The sequence below is a fragment of the Cotesia glomerata genome, linkage group LG4 (assembly GCF_020080835.1).
Source record: "Cotesia glomerata isolate CgM1 linkage group LG4, MPM_Cglom_v2.3, whole genome shotgun sequence".
NCBI classification, from domain to species: domain Eukaryota; kingdom Metazoa; phylum Arthropoda; class Insecta; order Hymenoptera; family Braconidae; genus Cotesia; species Cotesia glomerata.
The window spans coordinates 6,990,871-7,013,245 of NC_058161.1; the positions used below are offsets into that span (position 1 = coordinate 6,990,871).

General features: G+C 27.9%; 6 protein-coding genes across 12 annotated transcripts in view; 3 read left to right on the forward strand and 3 right to left on the reverse strand.

Annotated features, from left to right (window-relative positions):
* Window positions 1-2,473, forward strand: LOC123264417 (phosphatidylserine synthase; the record flags this gene model as incomplete). Of its 2 annotated transcripts, XM_044727702.1 has the most annotated exon segments (5): window positions 1-238; window positions 351-1,175; window positions 1,437-1,659; window positions 1,809-1,863; window positions 2,122-2,473. In XM_044727702.1, coding segments are annotated over 5 exon segments (1,403 nt in total), but the record flags the coding sequence as incomplete, so codon positions are not given.
* On the reverse strand, window positions 2,059-7,583 carry LOC123264415 (neprilysin-like). 2 transcript variants are annotated; one of them, XM_044727700.1, is made up of 15 exons: window positions 7,256-7,582; window positions 6,133-7,189; window positions 5,950-6,060; window positions 5,766-5,868; window positions 5,514-5,697; window positions 5,305-5,454; window positions 5,094-5,186; window positions 4,808-4,993; window positions 4,614-4,748; window positions 4,151-4,407; window positions 3,719-3,909; window positions 3,365-3,528; window positions 3,092-3,244; window positions 2,407-2,658; window positions 2,059-2,307 (listed from the first exon to the last, which is right to left on the reverse strand). In XM_044727700.1, exons 1-14 carry the CDS (start codon window positions 7,424-7,426, stop codon window positions 2,443-2,445), a joined length of 3,171 nt encoding a protein of 1,056 aa, XP_044583635.1. In that variant the 5' UTR covers window positions 7,427-7,582; the 3' UTR covers window positions 2,059-2,307; window positions 2,407-2,442. The 2 variants fall into 2 exon arrangements, with proteins under 2 accessions (XP_044583635.1, XP_044583634.1); XM_044727699.1 differs by having other exon boundaries at window positions 2,059-2,658; window positions 7,256-7,583.
* Window positions 7,584-7,704: 121 nt separating this feature from the next.
* Window positions 7,705-11,622, reverse strand: LOC123264416 (zinc finger protein 341-like). The gene is made up of 8 exons (XM_044727701.1): window positions 11,429-11,622; window positions 11,216-11,290; window positions 10,873-11,152; window positions 10,516-10,813; window positions 9,727-9,921; window positions 8,778-9,611; window positions 8,278-8,487; window positions 7,705-8,122 (listed from the first exon to the last, which is right to left on the reverse strand). Exons 1-8 carry the CDS (start codon window positions 11,457-11,459, stop codon window positions 7,919-7,921), a joined length of 2,127 nt encoding a protein of 708 aa, XP_044583636.1. The 5' UTR covers window positions 11,460-11,622; the 3' UTR covers window positions 7,705-7,918.
* Window positions 11,623-11,764: 142 nt separating this feature from the next.
* Window positions 11,765-15,754, forward strand: LOC123264418 (adenosylhomocysteinase). The gene is made up of 5 exons (XM_044727704.1): window positions 11,765-11,941; window positions 12,397-12,587; window positions 12,768-13,109; window positions 14,817-15,425; window positions 15,507-15,754. The coding sequence occupies exons 1-5, from the start codon at window positions 11,914-11,916 to the stop codon at window positions 15,636-15,638; spliced, it is 1,302 nt and encodes a 433-aa protein (XP_044583639.1). The 5' UTR covers window positions 11,765-11,913; the 3' UTR covers window positions 15,639-15,754.
* Window positions 15,755-16,176: 422 nt separating this feature from the next.
* LOC123262559 (probable RNA polymerase II nuclear localization protein SLC7A6OS) lies at window positions 16,177-18,953 on the forward strand. 4 transcript variants are annotated; one of them, XM_044724788.1, is made up of 5 exons: window positions 16,177-16,310; window positions 16,436-16,706; window positions 16,786-17,052; window positions 18,033-18,281; window positions 18,369-18,953. In XM_044724788.1, the coding sequence occupies exons 2-5, from the start codon at window positions 16,542-16,544 to the stop codon at window positions 18,579-18,581; spliced, it is 894 nt and encodes a 297-aa protein (XP_044580723.1). In that variant the 5' UTR covers window positions 16,177-16,310; window positions 16,436-16,541; the 3' UTR covers window positions 18,582-18,953. The 4 variants fall into 4 exon arrangements, with proteins under 4 accessions (XP_044580723.1, XP_044580722.1, XP_044580720.1 ...); XM_044724787.1 differs by having other exon boundaries at window positions 16,180-16,365; window positions 18,033-18,953; XM_044724785.1 differs by having other exon boundaries at window positions 16,180-16,310; window positions 18,033-18,953.
* A 2,366-nt stretch (window positions 18,954-21,319) lies between these two features.
* The window catches only part of LOC123262560 (zinc finger protein ush), a 49,094-nt gene continuing 48,038 nt past the window's right edge, over window positions 21,320-22,375 (reverse strand). For both annotated transcript variants that reach the window (XM_044724790.1, XM_044724789.1), the window contains exon 4: window positions 21,320-21,871. In XM_044724790.1, the coding sequence (XP_044580725.1) occupies window positions 21,338-21,871 (534 nt within the window). In that variant the 3' untranslated portion in view covers window positions 21,320-21,337. The remainder of the gene's footprint in view (window positions 21,872-22,375) is intronic.

Below are 22,375 nucleotides of genomic sequence, written 5' to 3' on the forward strand. Positions count from 1 at the left end.
AATCTAATGAAATTCCTTTGAGAAATAGACTAGGAAAAAATGAGGACAGTGGTGTTGTAAATAGCTTTGGCTCAATGGACATTGGCAGAGGACATAGATTGCGAAGTGAAACTGATAGTTTTCCAATCATTAATGAAAGGCCTGTGGACGATATTTCTATTGAATTTTTTTATACTCCTCACACATTAACATTATTATTTCTATCAATTAGTGCTGTAATCTACTTTGCCTTTGTCAGGTAATTTTATTATATATTATTAACTATTATTTACTATCAATTTAAACAACAATAATTATTATTATTCAATAAACTATTAGTATTATTAACAGTTTTGTATTTATTTTAACAGAGACAACCATGACGTTGATGACAATTTATGGGCAGGAATTTTATGTGTTATATTTTTTTTCCTGATAATATCAGTATTGACATTCCCTAATGGACCATTTACAAGGCCACATCCAGCTCTTTGGCGAATTGTCTTTGGTTGCAGCGTTCTCTACCTCATGTTTCTATTATTCATGCTATTTCAAAGCTACGAAACTGTCAGAAAAATACTCGTGTGGGTAGACCCAGGTCTGGCGGCATTTCATATTGATATGGACAAAGAGTATGGAGTCAACTGTTCAGATATTACCGTAGAAAAAATTTGGAATCACCTCGATATCTTTGCTGTAGCACATTTTCTCGGTTGGGTTTTTAAAGCCGTTCTTGTTCGTCATCTAGGATTACTTTGGGCTACAAGTATAATGTGGGAGTTAACAGAAATGGCATTCGCACATTTATTACCAAATTTCGTTGAATGCTGGTGGGACGCTGTTATTCTCGACGTAGCAGTATGCAATGCACTTGGTATTTGGGTTGGTCTGAAAATATGTTCAATCCTAGAGATGCGAGAATATAAATGGGTAAGTATACGTGACATTGAGAGTACATCAGGAAAATTGAAACGTGTTGTACTTCAATTTACACCGGCAAGCTGGACTTCAGTACGGTGGCTGGATCCTTACTGTACATATATGCGGTTTGTTGCTCTCTGTCAGCTAGTAATTTTTTGGCAAATTTCTGAACTCAATACCTTCTTTCTAAAACATGTTTATGAATTTCCACCGTCACATCCTTTTGTCGTGAGCCGATTAGTTCTTGTTGGCGTTATTGTTGCACCCTCTGTTAGGTAAGAGCTTTATTTATTTATTATTAGTCTATCGATTTATTTGATTGAAAAGCTAATGTACTAAAGATAAAATCCATTTAATTATTTAACAGTAATTTTTTATTTGTTTTAAAACTTGGTAATAAAACCAATAAGTCAATAATCATTGAATATTCATAGTTTTATTATTTTATTATGAATTGTCTAAATGTCTTAGCTTATCAATTAATTAAAATAAAATTTACATTTTTATTTATTACACTATTATTTGCATTGATTTAGGCAATATTATATGTATGCTACGGATCCGACATGCAAACGAGTTGGTACTCAGTGCTGGGTGTACGGTGCGATAATGGTAACCGAAGCATTACTGTGCATTCGTCATGGTGCTGAACTTTTTGAACGAACTCAGGCTGTTAATATTATAGTTTGGTTACTATGTCAAACATTGATATCAGTTTTATGTGTCTACGGCTGTGTTCTTTGGCATCAATACTTTGAAGTATATACTCTTTATAATTAATTTTTCACACCAACTATATTGCGTATACTTTTTTTTATTCTAATTGTTTTATATTCAGTTACTAACTTTGCTAAAACTATTTGTCTGTTTTTCTGTGCATTTGGAACGTGTTTTTTTTTTTTTTACAGAAAGGGAATAACGCATTGACGCGGGACATAACGCCCACAACACCGGAATCATCTGGTACATAGTTTTAAAATAAATTACTTTTTTTTTTGCTTTATTTTTCGTTTAAATTTGGGTGCTTGAAAAAAAAAAAAAAAAAAAAAATGGTCATTCACTGGACTAAGTTTATAAGTATTTTGAGCTTTTGTGTTATTTTTATTATAATTTAAAAATTAATTAAAGTTTTTTTAATACTTTTGAGTTACAACAAAATATTTAACATTTATTTTAAATAATTTTATGACAGTTTGATTAATTTTTTATATATAATTTTAGGAATCTTGGAAGACACTAAAAAACAATCTATGGACCATCGTGAAGACAAGAAAGAGCTGTAGAAATGAACAGACATTTTTTTTAAATAATGTAAAATAAGTAAAGGTTGATTTAATTCAAACTTTCTAGTCGCACGACCTGATCACTACGAGCCGCACTCAAGTTCGTAAATCTTTGCCATAAATACTAAATAATAATACATTAAAACAAAAAAAATATTAGTAATAATAATAAAAAATATAACATGTAACGTTGAGTGTAAATTAAGATGTTGATTACACTCACGATTTTGCTGTGTTGAACAAATAATCATGTGTATGATTAAGCAGTTTCAATCACTACGCTTTGGTACTCGAGATTTGGAAAAATACGACATGAAAAGTTTGGAAGTAATTGTGAACCTTCCGGACAATTCCATAACTCGCCAAACGCTTTATTGTTTGTTGCAGTAGCATAAATTTGCACGCGACTTGATAGAATCGTATTTTCATACAAAGAAATTACAAAGTTCGGCATTGATATCTTTGTACAGTATGACTAAAAAAAATTAAACAGTATCAATAACTAGTAATCTTAAGATAATCCTAAATGTCATAAGCAAAAATTAAAATGAGTTGTAAAAGCTTTAAAATCAATCTTTTCAAAATTATTCGTAAAAATTTCTTCTAATTCTTGCAACTTTTAGGGGAAAAATAAAAGCATCTGTTTATTTATTTTATCAATAGGAAAACGCTCACTAAAAATTGTTGATGATAAATTTTAAATTAGTTGCTAATTAATGTACATAATTAATTTATGTAGATAGATACATCATGACATGACAATCGATTGCTTTTAATCGGGCATTGAAATAATTTGCATATAAAAATAAATATATTTATGCATTAAGATATAATTAGGATTGATTTTAGAAGCTTACTGGTGTCTTCAATTATTAAAATTAAATAAACTGAGTTAAACTATTTTTTACCTGAGCGTAAGTGAGATAAAAAAGCTGATCGATATTTAAGTTTAACCAGGGTAATAGCTTCGCAGAAGTTGATCCAACTCTAGCCAAAGTATCGTGGGCAAGTTTAATGCCCATAGCGTCAGATAGTCGAGAATTTAGAGTCAATTGAGGCATCTAATAATATCATTTAAGATTATTTTATTAATTGATAAACATAATAAATAAACAAGTTCGATAAGTAAAGTATTTAGTGTTTTTAATGTATAATAATAGTTCAAATAATTGTTATATTACCATAAAACGAATGTGTTGATTGTGAGATGAAAGTATCATATGTATCGGCTCTTGAAAAAGCGATTGATTTTGACAATTAACATAGTCATCGTAATTTGTCTTTGTAAAGACATCATCGATAAGGGCGAATGGAGAATCACGTGTTCCATTCCAGTATTTTATTCCTGTGAATAAAAAATAATTGCAATGATTAACGATTATTACATATTTGTAAATCCTTATTTTTTTTTGTTAATATTATTGTTATTTTATTCTCTCTTTAAAACCACTGTGTACTTATTTTAATTAAATTGTACAATATGTTTCTTATTTATATTTAATACATAATAAGTAAATGATAAATTTTTATTTTACCAATTGGGTCGAAGCAATCAGCTATTTCACGAGCTATGAGATTTCCAACGTTTGATAAAATTAAATAGTCAAACGATTGATCATATTTTTGTATTAATGGCCAGTTAATTGCACCTAAAGGTATGAGAATTAGATTTAAACTATACAATGTTTTAGGCTTTGATTGATAAGACTTTGCAAAATATGTCCAGCTAGAAAAAATAAGAAGTAGAGAAAATATATTAATAACATAGATGTTAACTGAATAGGATTTTTTATTTGTTTTGAAAAATTTTTTTAATTTTAAAAGTATAAAAAATTATCTTTTAATTTTTTCTTTCTCAGGGAATTTATGTAATAATTTATAAAAAGAATGTTTACATAGAAAAATTTTTCATTTAATTTTTATTTAAGTTATGACTAAATGTAATAATTAAACAAATGTCAACTTACATTTGTTCTGGATTATTTGGATTGAGCTGTAAAATATTGTACATTTCACGTCTATAATTTTTCGTTATTTCTATTGTGTTGTTAAAATAATCATCCGTTAAATGTAATTTTAAACTACTGTTAAAGTAAGCAATATCTGGAATAGATAATCCTTCTAATTTTTCAATCAATTGATTACGACCTTCCACTGCAGCCCATTCTGAATGCTCAAAATTTATTTTCAATGTGACTTTTAATTCAGTGAATACTTTTTGAATCTAACAATCAATTTAATAAATTAATTTCGAAATATTATGATTTTAATTTAAGAAAAACAAGCGATTAAAAATTTTTTTCTATTTTTAATTCAGAAATTTTGATATTTTAGAAAAAATATCTTAGGAAAATAATTTTAGTAAGTCTAGTCAGTTATTCTTTTAAAAGTTTAGCCGCTTCATTTTTTTGTAAATAGATATTTCTTTACCACCGAATTTATATGATCAAGTTCATTTATTGAGAATGAAGAAATGTATAAAGATGAAGTTTCTTTTGGTAAATATTTCATAGCATTAATAAAACAGTTTTCCTCTGAGTCTTTTGATGATTTCATTTCTACTAACTGCAATGTAAATTATTATTAATATAATTTTATTTTTTAAGATATTAATATTTACTTACTTCATTGTATAAATTTCTAGCGTATAGGCCAAGAAGTGCGTTATTTAATTCTCGCAAATGCATTGTACTAAATTGTTCTAAAATATTTAAAATACGAAATAGATTATCTTTAAAATATATTTGTATTTTGTCGTCAGATTTTAAAGTCATTCCAGTGGTAATTGAAATCAGTTGAGTCCAATTTAACTAAATAATAATAATTATTATTAATATAATAAAATGTTGAAGTTAAAAAAAAAGAAGATAATTTATTATTTAAATAAATTACTAGTAATTAAGTACTCACTAAATTTGAGTGATCTTCCAAATCACTGAGAGTTATGATATCATAATCTTTAGATTTATAAGACGCATTAATTTCACTCTCCGGCGGATAATTCTAAATCAAATAAATGTAGTAATTATTTTTAATAAAAAATTAGTTATAAATAATAATAATAATTAGAAAATATTTATCTAAGTATTTAATTTTATGATAATTATTTTGTTTTTGTTACCGATATCAAAGCTTTGATTATTTGATTATGTATATCAATAGATATTTCATTGATATATTCAGTTACATTATCTGAATTGTTGAATTCTTCAAAAATACCGAATTCTTTTAGCGCTCTAGTAACAGAACTAGCTAACTCTCTTGTATTGTTCTGTAAAAAAATGTTCGCAATAAAAATTGAATCCAAATTAAATACTTATTTTTCCTTACTTTGCAAGATTTATAATTGCTATAAAGTTTTTCTAGATCTATTTCACCAGATAAGTCATCAAGATCTTCAATACAAGGCGCTTGATCGAAATATTTTGATAAATTATCCGGTGGTTGAAGACTTAGAATAAATGTTTGAGGATTCATTTCATTTACATCCGGTACGATGTCAAAAAGTATCGGGCTAAAAATAATTTAAAAATAAATTTTGTTAAATTAATAAAATTAATAAAAATAAAATTTTTTTTTTACTTGTTGTAAATAATCATATTGGAAATTAATTGGGTCAATTCAAAATTCTTTGGCCAATCTGATGCAGTATAAAATGTCCCGATGTTCTTCAAAGTTTCTTTAGCTGAATAATTCAAACAGTATCAACTTATTTTTTCAAATTTTCAATATAGAAAATTTTATAAAATAAAAAAAAAATAAAAACCTTGAATAATTCTTTGACTTTTATTCAGATATTCATCATATCCTAGGCAACTATTGACATATTTTATAAAAGTAAAGTGCTCTGGATGATGCATTAACTTTTTCATTGAATCTAAAACCGAAGACATTTTTAATTAATTAAAAAAATCAAAAACAATTAATATAATAAGTACAATAAACCTACTTTTTATTTTCTTCATTACTTGCATAGATAAATCAACATTATTAATTTCAGGATCAGATTCCATGCCACCGCAAGCATATTCGTAAAAATCATCGCACGGATTCGCCGAGTGATTAATATAAGATAAAATTTTACTTGATAATTGTTTGCATTGCCCTGACATACATACTGGCAGTTCTTCTTTTGATTTAGATGTGGTTGTTTTCAAAGCTAATTGATTTTCGTCGTTCATGATACTGTTTTGCGTTGTATTAACAGTTGGATTATTTGAAGTAAGCGATGAAAATTCTAATTCAGTAATTTCATTGGTAAATCCATATGTTCCTGATGAATCATCTATCGTAGTTGATTTTGTTTCTTCATTTTCTGCCGAATTTGTGGTAGAATTTGTTTCCAGCGAATCACTCGTATAGTCAGTTTTAAAATATGTGATAGTAAGGTGGGTAAGACTGTATCCTTCTGATGTTGATGGTGATACAGTAGTATCTTCATTAAGATTATTTTCTGTACTCGTTAAAATTGGAGCTTCACTCATATTAATTGAAGAATCTTCGGGAGAGTAACTTGTATCTAAAGTTGATTTTTCATCTTCACTAATGGGAGTTTCTGTAAAGTCTGAGGTGTGTTCTTCACTGTTTGTTGATAAGTCTAGTGAAGAAAGTGAAAATCCTAAAAAAATGTTATTAGAAACTGATGAACTTTCAATATTATCAATAGGCAACGAACTAGTTTCTAATGTTTCTAATGGAGACGATGAAATTCCAATAGTATTATCATTAGAAGCTGTTGTAGTTTCAATGTCATGAGGTGAAGAACTAAATTCTTCAGGAGATGACGAAAATCCAATATTATCATTGGATACTGATGAAGATTCGACATCAACCCAAGAACTGGTTTCTGATAATTCTGATGAAGGTGTTGAAAATTCAAAACTTTCGGAACTACTTTCAAACTTTTCAGTTTTTTTATTTTCTTTGGGCGAAATCGTAGAAGTTGATATTTCTTCTAATCTTTCAAATTTGGACTCATTGTCAGTTTCGAATTGTTCAATAGATTGCTAAAAAGATATAAAATAATTAATTAATTGAAAAGAAATAATGAAAAGATTGACAATTAATCTTACTTCTTCTGCAATATAGTCGATTTTTGAGCCTCCCCAAGGCCAAGTTGCGAGAATAATAATGATACACATCATAATGAATAAAACCATAGTAATAACACAATTTCTATAAGATTGATCATTATTTTGAGGTATATTAGGCTTTTGTGTCACTTCATACGACGCCGATGGCATTTTGTAAATCTAATACGGCCAAAAAGTTAAAATTATAATGTGAATACCTAGTAGCTATGTAGGAAAGGTGCACAACAATACGTGTCGGTAGACTAAATATTATTATAAAACGAGTTTTTAAACTTTTAAGTGGATGTGGTTTAGATAGTAACTTCCTTGCGATACTAAAATATTATCGACATAATTGTATAATTACTCTTTGAAAAATAAAATACAATGGAATAAAAGTAATACTTATTTTTTTTTATAAGTTAATATAATATATGTATATATATTATTATTTACAGTAAAATTATCACAGATATGTAAGCTAAAAATGTTGCTATTGTAAAATGCATCAATTTGCGTACATTGCACACTTAATGGCGATGACTATTTTTACTACCAATTAACGGAAAATCCATGATTAATGATAACATAAAAAATTCTAATATATATATCATTTAAAAAATGTTATTGTTTAAAATTTTATCATTAATTGATACAACTAGATTATTGTATCGACTGGAAATCTATTTCAGCTGCCATATCTTTTTCATTATCGTCCATTTCTTTAATAACTACTTCTTCTTCTTCTTCTTCTTCTTCTTCTTCTTCATCTGAAGAATCTGATTTTATTAAACTATTAATTGAATTCATATCTTCTAAAATGGTGAAATTTTCCATCATATTTTTTTTACTTTGTGTTTCTTCAACCTGTAATTATAATTAAACACTCAATATTAGTATAAATATTTAACTGATTTAAATTAAATCAACGCTGGTGGGCTTCAATAATAATTACGATAATCTAATTGAACAATTCTATCTTATTTGGGCTTGATTAGTCAGTTATATATTTATAAACATACCGTTCGTTTATCAACTTCATCAGTTTTTATTTTCTCCTTTTCTGTAAGTCCAGCAGTTGCAGATTTAGTTACCATTTGTCGCTTCGGTGTCGGTTTTCTTGGTTTAAACGTGCCGGAGGCTTTTCGTGGTAACTGTGAGCTTGTATATTTTTTTGTTTCAACAGTTTGATTACAGTTATGTGTACTTAATATATCTTTATTTTTAAATGTCTGAAAATAATAAATATATTTAATTAATAAGAAATAAATTTAAATTTATCTACCCCCATGAAAAAAAAAAAATATATGTCGAAAAATATAAAAAAATATATTTTGAATATATCTAAAATATATAAAATATGTATGAAAATTGGCCAAAAATTAGTTATTAAAAATATATTTACTATACATAATTTAGATATATTTATATATTTTTTATAGATTTTTTTATGTATTTTGACATATATTTTTTTTTCATGGGAGTATGAAATCTTAATTTAAAAAAAAAAAAAAAAAAGTACCTCTGAGCAAACGTCACATTTGAATATATGTTTACTCATTTCATGATGTTTTATTGCTTGAGCACGATTAAAATCACGATTGCATTGAGTACAAGTAAATCGTTTGATATTACTGTGTGTAAGAAGATGTCTTTTGAGTTTATCAGGCCGTGAAAATTCACTCATGCAACCGAGATATCCACGGAAAGGGCATTTCAATCTTTTACTAAGATCATGAATCAGCATATGACGTCCCAACCGATCTTTGCGTTTAAATCTTGCTGGGCATTGAGAGCAAATAAATGGAGTTTCTTCACTATGAATAAGTTTATGATTGGCAAGATATTGCTCCGTTTTGAAAGCTTTACCACAATCTTCACAGGCAAATTTAGCTGAAGATACATGAGTTTTGAGATGTCGCCGCAAAAATCGTTCAATGAGAAAACTTTTACCGCAATGAGGACAGGCGTAATCGTGTGTCGTAGTCTCAGTATGATGTTGAAGCGCTTCAAGATTTGAAAATGATGATTTACAAACAGTACAGCAGTAATATTTTTCAGTTGTCTTCTGTTTTTGGACGGAGTGGACATACTGATGAAGACCAAGATCTGAAAGTGTATTAAATACTTCACCACATACATGACAACGATATTCTGAGCGTTTATGACTTCGTGTGTGCTCGAGAAAATCATCTAAGTCAGCAAACATCATACTACAACTGCTCTGTACGCATTTGTATACTTTCAATGTCATATGCGATACTATCAAGTGACCTTTTAGTGCTTTATACGATTCAAATATTTCTTTGCAAAATTGGCAATGATAAGTACGATCAATACTTCCATCAGGTGGTGCCTGAAGATAAACAAAAACAAATAAATTAATTATTTTTAAATTAAAATTATTGTAAAAGAAAATATTACTATCATCAGTTCTAAATTGGGATTATTATTGGGAGTATCACAATTACCTCTGGAGGTAGCGAATGTATGGCTGTACCGGGCCATACTTTGTGCGATGACATGTGTTTTTTAACATTCGACTTCTGTGCAAACGCACGTCCGCAAACAACACACTGATAAGGCTTCTCTCCTGTATGAGAACGTTCGTGTTGCTGCCAATAAAACTTTTTAGCAAATTGTTTGTGGCAGTAATTGCACTTGTACTGTAATAATTCATTAATTAATTTACATAACTTTTAACTTTTTGTAATGAAGTTAAAATTTATATTTGAGGTAAAAGACCCAGTTATTGACACTGGCCTAGTTATTGACTCTCGCAATTTTATTTTAATTAAACAAACAATTCAACTTTAATAAATTGATAAATATAATTTTTGAATTATAAATTTCAATATAATTGTTTTTTTGAGAACATTTTATTTTTTTAATTAGAATAAAATTGCAAGTGTCAAACAACTAGACCAGTGTCAATAACTAAGTATTTTACCTTAAATTAAAAAAAAACATTTGTTTTTTTTTTTTTTCAATAGTCAATGAAGATATTATCCAATGAATATTATTTCATACATTATTAAATCATAACACTAAAGTTAATCGACATTTTTAATTTTTTTTTTGATTTATTAAACTATAACTAAAAAATGATTTTTAAAAATTGCACTTATAGTTTTTCAAATTTTCTACAGATGCAAATTTTTCTTTACTTTTTTTGTAATAATTTTTCAATTAAAAAAAATTCTAAAAATTTTTAGATGTCGGCTAATTTAATTTTCATTATTAAATCAGCTGTCAAGTACCTTTAAATTTAATGGTGGATTGGTATTATCTTGAGTTTCAAAACCATCTACAATATCATCCATAATATTATTATCAATTGGCACAATTTCATTAGGAGAAACATCATAACCAACATCATCCTGACACGCTGTGTCACTTGTTCGTGACTGGTGTACATCGTTACTATCATCTTTTAGCAAATTATCATCGGATATCAATGACGGCGCTGTGAAATTTTCAAGATTTTCAGTGTTGAGAATTATTGGTACTCCAAATTCAGCATCTGCTGTCAGATAGCTTGAGTTTTCTTGATCCATACTGAGCAAAAGTAATTCAATTAGTAATTTTTAGTTTAAACTATATTTAAAATATTTTACCTGAACAACATGTCAGATTCTTCAAGTATTATCGGCTCGGTGAGTTGATTAGTTTGGATAAATGTTTCTGTTGGGTTGTACTGTGTAGTAGGATCTTGACATGGATCCTCATTGTGTACTTGTACTTGACTATTATCACTTATTAAATACTGACTTATATCAACAGTCTGTTCTTGTTTTTTTATATGCGATTTTTTGTGTAACAAAAACATATGCAACGACGTGAATTGACATTTACATTTACCACATTGGAAAATGTCTTCCTCATCTTGATCTATTCCTATATTAATATCAATTAATATTTTTAACTCAGCAGCTAAATAAAATAGATCAAAAATTTTACCTGGTTGTTCGATATCTGGCATGAGATTTTGTGATTCGAGCAATGATTGTACAGTAGAACTGTCCAAAGAGACGCCTAATAATAAAAATAAATCGTAAATATTTCATTGATAAACTTATAACTGTAATCAATATTTGATTAAAAATAATAAATTTAACTGTTAATATGTAAAGTTAGTTAACCCTATTATTAATATTTGAAAAATAAATTTACCTGATAATGCATCAAAAATAGACTGTGCCATTTTAATATTTATTTGTTTTTCTTAACAATAATTTAGCATAATAATTAATAACTAATTATTCCTATTATAATAGTATATCTTTAAAATAATAATAAAAAGTATAATTTATTGCTTGGAAATATTACTAAACACTTGACAATGTTTTCACATACTGATATATACTGTTACTGCGCGCCACCTTTCTATGTATGTAATATATCTATACTTCTTTTTCATCTTTTTCTACCGGGCACCAGAGTAAAGACTCATTCTCATTTGAAAAATGATCACTTTCCTGAAGTTGTCAACTTGTGCCGGGAATTTAATTTAACTGCTTACTTCAGACTTGTTCGATATACATTGGTACATATAAATAACGACTGCACGCTTAATTTTTTACTTTATTCTTGTAGAACTCCACATTTCACCGGTTTTTTTTATTAGCAAATCAATTTTGTATTTAAAAATTTATAAAATGCCTGGCAAACCAGACTACAAAGTTGGTAAGTTAAATAAACATAAATATATTCTTTTTTAATATTTAAATTTGACTGTTTTAGCATTATAAATAAACAATTGTACATGAATTTATTATTCTCCACGTGGTTAACCGGTTTATTTTAAAAAATAATTGTTTTCTATTTATTAATTATGATACTAGAAATAATAAACATCTAATGATTTTTAATTGTTAAAAGTAATAAATTTAATTTTTGTCGAGAAACTAAATAGAACATGTCTATTCATACGTAAAAAAGTTCTAAATAATACGGACCGATAAAAAATGCTAGGACATTTTGAAAAAATTTTTTCAAACCTGTACCTTGAAAAAATTTAATTTTTTAATTTAAATTAAAAATATTTTCGATTTTATGCTACATTATGTCACTCTTATTTTAATTGCTTAAAAAAAATTAATGCTATTATTTAATAATAAAATTTATAATTTTTTTTTTAGCTGATATTTCATTGGCAGAATGGGGAAGAAAAGAGATAACAATGGCAGAAAATGAAATGCCGGGATTGATGGCATTACGTAAAAAATACGGGCCAAAGAAAATATTGAAAGGAGCAAGAATAGCTGGTTGCTTGCACATGACTGTACAAACAGCAGTTCTCATTGAAACTCTGGTTGAACTAGGGGCAGAGGTAATTATCATACTCTTTATCTACTATAAAAAACTTGTTTTTCTAAATTTATCTTCTTAGTAACAAAAACTTTTATGATTATTCGGGTTATCTGTTAACCTCTTGAATTTTGTAACACAAATTGATTTTTATTTATTATATATTATTATCATCACATTATTAAATTGATTTATTTTCTAGGTACAATGGTCATCATGCAACATTTTCAGTACTCAAGACCATGCTGCTGCGGCGATTGCTAAAACAGGAGTGCCAGTTTACGCATGGAAAGGTGAAACTGAAGAAGAATACACCTGGTGCATTGAACAAACTCTTGTTTTCAAAAATGGAGAACCGCTTAATTTGATACTTGACGATGGTGGTGATCTTACAAATCTTGTTCACGACAAATATCCTCAGTACTTAGTAAATTGCCGGGGAATATCTGAAGAAACTACTACTGGAGTTCACAATCTTTATAAAATGGTTAAGAACGGTACTTTAAAAGTACCAGCAATTAATGTTAATGATTCTGTTACAAAGGTTTGTATTTAATTATTATTATTATTTTTTTCTTTCATTTACCGAAAAAAGTTACACTGAGTAAAAAAATTACATCTTTACACATTCTCTAACAAAAATTGTTGAAATAAGTTTTAATTGTCATATTTTCATCGTATGAGACCTCATACTGATAAAATATTATGGTGAAGGAATGATAATGAAAAATTAGTCATTCTTCAAGAATTGGATCGGGTATCGATTGATAATAATAACCATTTTTTTTTATCCTCTTTATTAAGTAAAAACACCGATCTATAGAGTCATATATTAAAACACATTATTATTATTATTATTATTATTATTTATTTCTTTATTTATTTATTTACTAGCTGTTACTCGCCCGCTCCGATGGGCGCTTTATATAATTGCATTTTTAGGTCTAGACTTGAAATTTAATTAGAGTATTGTTTTGATTTGCACAGATTCTAAATTCTGTCGAATTGGCATGCATCTTTTATCCATGTAATTATTCTAGATAATATTCATTGTAGCTTTCAATGTGCAATCATTATAACATTCCCGTGTCTTTCTTACAAAAATGAATAATAATTGATATGAAAAAAAAAATATGTAATGAGCATTGAAAGTTTCAGTTAAAGAAATTGCAGGTCTCATAAGTGAAGAAATCTGTCTAGTATATAAACATAACCAATAGAACTATAGTATATTGTGTGACTAGGGATGAAACAAAATGACTTCAGACCAGTGAAGTTGCCTGCCCGAGCGAAGCGAGGGCTGGCATCACTCGGTCTGAAATCGTGTTTCATCCCGCGTCACATTATATTTTTCATATAAGTTGCATTAAAAATGCTAGTTTCAATGTCTGGAGCCAACCAGAACTAGATAGTTTCAGACGAACAGCGAAAATACCATTTTATTATGAAACTTATAATAAAATAGAAAGTAATAGTTTATTTTTTACCAAACATTATTCGTAAATTGACAAGTTTTCTTTTATCATTCTTATTTATGCTTAATAACAGAATTATAATATGTCAGTACAGTTAACGGTTAGAATGACAATTATAAAGGTATAAAATAAACAAACAATTGATAGGATTGAAAATAAAGCTGCAACTTCACCTCGCGGACAGAAAATCTTTATTTTCTATCCGCCGGGAAGAAATAATTGATACCTGCCCGGCACGGTCGCATAGGTCTGAAATAGTCTAGTTTCGGTTGGCTCAACAGGCATTGAAACTCACATTTTCAATGCAGGTTATATGAAAAAAAATTTATTTTAAACAAATGACAATCGAATAGCATAAATTTAGTTGCAATAAATATTCATTATTTATAAGTCAAAAAAATATAGGTTCCGGATAAGTAATCAGCAACATATTATATACTAAAACCTTCTCCGAAACATGCTGCATCTTATGGTATTAGTATTATTCCAATCGGTTTAGTAGTTTTCGCAGTATAACCGAAAAAAAAAACCGGCTCTCAATTTATTAGTATAGATTTATTTATTTATTTATTAAGACCATGGAGTCGAGACTCCTTGAGACCCTCAAGAGTAAATATAAAATTTTTATACAATAGTGTAAAACAATATTAAACAAAATATAATGAATAATTATTACATGACTTTAGCTGTAACGTTCCATCATAAATTATTATTAAGTTTCGTACATTAATAACATCAATGATTGACTACCAATTATTTATATTAATTATTTATAGAGCAAATTTGACAATCTTTACGGATGTCGTGAGTCATTGATCGATGGAATAAAACGCGCTACAGACGTAATGATTGCTGGAAAAGTTTGTATTGTTGCTGGATATGGTGACGTAGGTAAAGGATGTGCTCAGAGTCTTCGCGCTCTTGGTGGTCGCGTTATCATTACTGAAATAGACCCAATTAACGCCCTGCAAGCAGCTATGGAAGGCTATGAAGTAACTACAATGGAAGAGGCTGCTCCAAAAGGACAAATTTTTGTAACCACAACTGGTTGTAAAGATATCATTGGAGGCCATCATTTTGAAGTCATGCGAGATGATGCCATTGTCTGTAATATTGGACACTTTGACTGTGAAATCCAAGTTTCATGGTTAGACAAAAATGCTAAGGAAAAGATAAATATCAAACCTCAAGTTGATAGATACACTCTGAGTAACGGAAGACATGTTATTGTTTTGGCTGAAGGACGTCTTGTTAATTTAGGATGCGCCACAGGACATTCTAGCTTTGTAATGAGTACTTCGTTCACTAATCAAGTTCTTGCGCAAATTGAACTGTGGACTAAATCTGATTCTTACAACATTGATGTTCATATGCTTCCTAAAAAGGTAAAATTATTATTATTTTTTTTAATTATTTACTATTTTTTCAGACATTAAATATTATAATATGATAAATTTTTGATTCAGTTGGATGAGGAAGTTGCTGCATTACATCTTGATCATCTTGGTGTTAAATTAACTAAATTGACTCCTGATCAAGCTAAATACTTAGACATCCCAGTCAATGGACCATTCAAGCCTGATCATTACAGATACTAAAAACTTTAACATTTAAAAAAATAACTAATGATTTGTATGAAATGTAATTATCGAATGTACATTCAGGGTAAATTTAAACAAAATAATAATAATAAGGAGGTAAATTTTCATGCTTACGCTTGCGTTACAAAAAAAAATGTTGACTTTTTGGGAGATTTTATTTAACAAGAAGTCAGAAATTTATAATTGTCAACATAAATTAAACAAAACATCACTAAAAAAATTTTTGTACCGCTTGGGTAAATTTAATTGAGGAAAAAAAAGTTAAAGTTGTAGCAAACTATTTTTTTTTGTTTTAAATAAAAATACATTTCATAAAAATAAATGTGTAGTTGAATTTTATTTATTAATAAACAGAATTATTTTATATTTTTGTGTTAACATTTATTAAATTAAATTGATAAATTAAATCATGCGGTAACACAGGATTCGTTGTTTTCAATGTATGGTATTTAAAATTAATTTAATGTTAAGGGTTGCCAACTCCATTTTTTTTTATTTATCTCACACTGCATTGTGGAGTACTGTGTGTCATGTCGATGTCGTAAATCGTAACCTGTATTCTGTGTTTGCAGAGGCACCAGCAGGCACCAGTGCTAGTCGTAAAGTGCAATATTTTTATTCTTATATTCCATACCTTTCTTGATTAATCGTTGGAAAAATAATTAAAAAGTATGAATGTTTATAACATAAATTTATTTTTTCGTCGTCTTGTACATTATCACATGTAAGGTGACAATGAACTTGAGGAGTCGATTGTTTGTATTTTTAACCTTAAAACTTGTTCGATGTTCTAGAAAGATCTGAAACCGACTTGCAGTTTTCCATTTGTTGAATAAATTAATTTCGTAGTATTGCGTAAATAATTATTGATTTTTACTGTCGCATTTTAATTACAACAAAATGACGACGATATTAAGAGTCAAAAGACGTAATTCAGATGAACCACTGGATGCCTTGATAATAGCTTGTAAGAAAAGAAAGGTTGATGATGAAGCTGCTAAAGTTACGGATCCTAAAGAGCCTTTGAAAACTGTTGTAAAATTTGCTGGCACTGTGCAAAATCAGGTACAGTTTTTAATACTATTTAAATAATTTATTTTTATTTGAGAATTTAGTTTTAATTTATATAAAACATTTTTTTCAGGAAGTAAATGCTGCGAAAGAAATTGCAAAGACACTCACAACTAGTCAGCTCAAAGCTAACTACAAACAACACTCAGTTGACGTTCTGAATAAAACCCGGACACAAAAACAAGAGGATTCGCGAGAAAATCGTTACAAATTTGTCAATTGCTTCCGGGAAATAGAGTCATCAGATGCAGATGGAAAAGATAATGATCTCAGTATGACTCTTATAGATGTCGAAGATTCTGTTTCTTGCACTAAAAAAGCTGAGGATACAGATCTTTCGGTAATTTTTTTACTTTTCAATTCAAAATTAATTACAATTAGGGCCAGTTTTTTTCAATCCAGGATAAAATTTTATCCAATGATAGAATATATCTATATATTTCATATATATAAATATACTGGTAATAATAATTTTATCCTGGATAAAATTTTTTTGCCCTGGATAAAATTTTTTTGCCCTCCGGGCGGAAAGTGGCAACTTTCGTCCCGCTGCGCTAAACTAAGTTGCCGCTTTCCGCCTTCGTCGGACAAAAAAGTAGTATACACTCCTCGGCTTCGCCTCGGCCAACAATTGCATGTGATCTGAGACATTTCTTACTTTACTTCCCTAGGTGTGTAATATACTATTATCTTGGATTAAAAAACTGGCCCTTACTCTTTTATTCTTTTCATTGATGAACGTGCTTCACACAACAGTTCAACTACACTAAATACTATGAAGTTTATGATACTGAAGTTAACTTTCAATTATTTAATTCTTATAACAAATAAATTACAATGATATTAATGTTTTTGAAAATTTCCCGTAATCTTTTTTTTTTAATTTTCATGTGGAATTTTTTTATTTAATTTTTTTGTTACAGAATTCAACTGACAAATGTCAATTTTTTAAATTCTTATAACAAATCAATAATAATAATAATAATGCTTTTAAAAATTTCCCCTAAACATTTTTTTTCAATTTTTACATGTGGAATTTTTTTATTAAATTTTTTTTATAATTTCATTGCTATAAGATTCTAAAAAATTTCTAATGTCTGTCAATTTTAGTGTCATTTAATTTTAATAATTATTTAAATGTTATTAATAATCAAGTTAAATATTATTGATGGTTGATCTTTTATTTTCAACTTCCCGCTATGAAAATCAATGATTTTTTTGCTTGAATTAATTTCCTTAAAAGTTCAATAATTAGATTCCCTCATATTTTAGATTCTACTTTGTAATAATAAATATATTATTAAATAAATTTATTTACAGGATTGTTCGCAGTTTGTTTTCGATGTATATTGTGTCATGGAAAATACAATAAAATTAATTGATGATTCCTTTACGATTGAACCGTACAATGATGAGATGGTGTTTGATGATAAGTACCGAGAAAATGGCGAATTCTCGGAAGACGATTCGGATGATTCGAACTGTGAATCTAATTGGAAAAACGACTATCCTGACTCAGATGATTACCACTCAGATGGTTCGATTGGTGTTGAAGATATGGAACAAGCTGTAAGTAGAATGTGGTTGCATGATGGACAATCTGATCTGTCTGACGATGAATATGATAATTATATTTACAATTTGGACAATTCCAAGTACACTGTTGATGACAGTGATATTGAGCACTATGGACTCGCGTATGCTCAATTTAAAGCGAAGTTGAAGAACAAAAAGAATGATGATGACGATGAAGAAAGTGATGATGATAATGATGATGACTGTGACAATGATAGTGATGACAGTAATTATAGTGGTGTATTCATATCAGAAATTCACAGTGATGAAGAAGGCCATGATGATAATGATTAAGAAATAATTCATAATTTATTATCATCATTATCGTTATTCATTAGGTATAATTTCCATCATTTATTAAATTGGGTTATTTATTTACTAAGTTTAGTATGATTTATAAATATTAATTACTTTTCTGTTTAAAAAAAAATTTAATTCATACTGTTGAAATAAAGCATTTGGAATTTTTTATAAATCATTGTTTCTTCTTAAATCGTTTATGTATTCACGGAAAAGAAAATGCGGTAAATCCAATTACACTTGGAGTAGCATTTACTACAGGATGGACTAAAGTATATATACGCTATAATTTGTTTACGGATGATTTTCATGTGTTTCAAATCCAACTCCAAGTGTGGTTGGATTTACCGCACGTTTTTTTCCGTGTTTGTTTTTATTATATATACATATATAGATAGAATTTATATATGTAAATTTATCTATTAAAATAAAAATGATTAATAGAAGTAAGCTTAGATATTTTCAACAAGAAATGAGAGAAAAAAAATTTTAGTTAATATTTATTTATTTTTTTTTTTTTAATTCATTTCTTAATTTCCTTTCATAATTTGATTTCCAACGACACTTGAAGGCTTACTATTGAGAAAGAAAAAATAAATTTATTTTGATTAATTAACTAAATCATCGAAATATTTTGTTTAACTTGGAGTCATTAATTAATACAAATGTATTTGAGTTTATTTTATTTATTCATACTAATTGATAAATTCTAGCCTCCCTGTGACGTAATATAAAAATTACGCGACTATCCGACCGTTTTCTCGATCACAGAGTGTATTTATTTAATGAATGATTCAAAAATAACAATATTTTTGATAGTACAGTCTATTAAGATTCATGTATGTATATATATGTAAAGGAAAAAAAATATATTTTTTAACATCAAAATAAAAGTTATAATTTAATGAAATGAACTAGCGCATGATAATGTAATTAAAATGTTTTTTCTATTTTAATAGCTCAAAATTACAATTGTGATAAAATTGTTCAAGGTTTTGTACCGATCGAACATACGGTTTTTAAAAATTTATTATTGCGCTAGAATATGTTTTGTTTTTAATTTTATCATAAGATATGAGTACACTGCGTATACATGTAACACTGGCCTTATATTCTAATTTATACAATTGTGTGCACCCGCGTCGGAGAACCGCGCGTCCTCAAAGGAAGATATTCAATTAATTATTAATTTTTTTATACGCGGTTATTCTATTTTGATTATTCGCATCAGAATTATTAACATTTGTATCAATAATAAAGCACATGAAAGAAAAAATTTTTCTTTGTCGTAGCAAATTTTTATTCAATATTAACATTTATTAAAAATTATTAATAAAAATTTTAATCACTTTCAATGTCAGATTTACTAATTAATATATCAATTATTAAAACATTTTAAACTCTCAACTAAAACAATAACTATAAACCTAATTTAAATTTTATTGCTACAATTGGAAGAAAAATTTTCTTTTATAATTATGATAATTCACATCAAATCACAGATTAAAAAAAAAATAATTAATTAAAGGTCATGTGTTTTATTATCAACACAAACGTGACGTGATCGCGAGCGCACTGTCAACGGGCGCGTTAATTATCAAGTTATTTTTTTTTTTAATATTTATATATTTATATTTATATATATTCATTTATATAATTAATAATTAATAATATATATATATATATTAAATGTTATATTGCAACGTAATTTAACAGATTCACAAGCTGAGATTGGTATCATTCATTAACTATATCGTACGTGTTATAAGTAATACTCTACTTTTCTACTGTACACATTTTACATTCACTCCATTATCAATTTCATTAATAATATTATAGTTGTTATTATTATCAATATTATTATTATTATCATCTTTCACCTTTAAATTTTTATTAATTATCATGAAATAATTGTATATTTAAAAAGAATTTTTCTATTCAGATAACTACATTCTACGAGATTATTCAAAAAGTCATGAGACTGCACCCAACGAGCTGTCAATATTCCAATTACTATTATTATTATTATTATTATTGTTATTATTATAATTATTAATTTTATCATTACCATTATCATTATAATTATTATTTTTGGTCTGCCAAGCGAATGTCAAGACCTTCTGAATTTTCATATCACTCGTAACAACCGTTAACTGACAAAAAATTAATTACATCAATATTGATATTAATACGCATACAAGATGATTTTAATAACCTTGTCATTTTTATACTCATACATATATATAATTTTGAAATTTATTTACATGACAATTCAAATCATTTATAAAGTAAACGATCATACAATCACATAAAATTAAATTATCAGTTATTCATTGTAAATTAATTAGTTTTATTTTTCTTCACTTCTCTTTTCTTCTTTCCTTTATAATTAGTTTTATTTACATCACTATTTTTATCAATTTAAATAAGTACGAACAATTCCCTGGATTGATAGATAAAATTGAAAAAAAAAAAAAAGAAAAAAATTTATAATAACAATAATAATAATAATAATAATAATAATAATAATAATAATAACAATAATGATAAAGAAGAAATGAAGAAAAATTAATCACACGAAATATTAAAACTAGTGTATTATTATTAACATTTAAAACTGGCAACAATTAACAGTCCTATAACATCTGCAGATCATTTCGATCGACAGAATACAAAAATGTAAGAGAATTTATTTAATTATTTAATGAATTAATCGATAAATTTTTTTATAGTGGTAATTATTGTAAAACCTATAGGAGGGAAGCTTCAGTTCTGCCAGCTGGAGGGCTCGTCGTATGGCTATTTGAGTTATTGTTATTATTATTATTGCTGTTGTTATTGTTGTTATTGCTTGCTTCACCGGCGTGACTTGAACAGTAAAATTTCTTATGGGCGATAAAGGTGCTCAAGTAGTTGAAGCTTATATCGCAAGAGCGGCAGTATCGCGAGTTAGTGTTTGTTTTAGCTGGATCGACTGTTTCTTCAGGTGGTGGTGTATCTTCACGTTCTTGCTTCACTTTGCTTGCTGCTACTGTCACTACTGGACTCGCTACTGCTGCTGTTGCTGTTGCTGTTGGTGGGACTGCTACCGGTGAGTGCGCTGGTGGCGGAGCTGGAGCTGCTGGAGGCTGCGGCTGTGGAGGCTGAGGACTTTTCCTTGTTTCAGTTTTTCCATTGACTTGGATTTCGGCGGGAATTTCTTCGGGAGTTGTTGCCGTTGCTGGCTCAGGTGTTGGTACTGACGTTGTGTCGTCATCCAACACACATGTTATGTAATTTTCTTCCTACAATTAATCATTATTTACTATTAATTAAATTTATTTACATATTACAATCATTGGACCAATTGATAGTTGAGATTTTTATGCCTGTTAAATTTTATTAGCACCGTAGCCACTATATGACTGTATTTAATATTTAATTACTATATACATGGTTTAGGTACTTTTGAAATAAATTTAAAAAAGTAAAATTGCTATAACAGGATTAATTTCCAATTATTTTATAGAAAATCTTATGTATGAAGCTTACATAGAAAGAACAAGAGGACATTGGATATCATCCCAGATTAACTGAGTGACAAAAATTTTTAGATAGTATCTAGTATAATTCAGATTACAATGAGTATAATTCAGATATCACGCCGTATAATCTGGATTTTTTTAGCTACAATCTGAAATTTTTTTTCACCACAGATCACTGAGTATAATCTGGGATTATATCTATCCGTGTATAAAAGCAACAAAAAATATTAAAATCTGTTCCAAAAATTAAACAAAAAATGAACA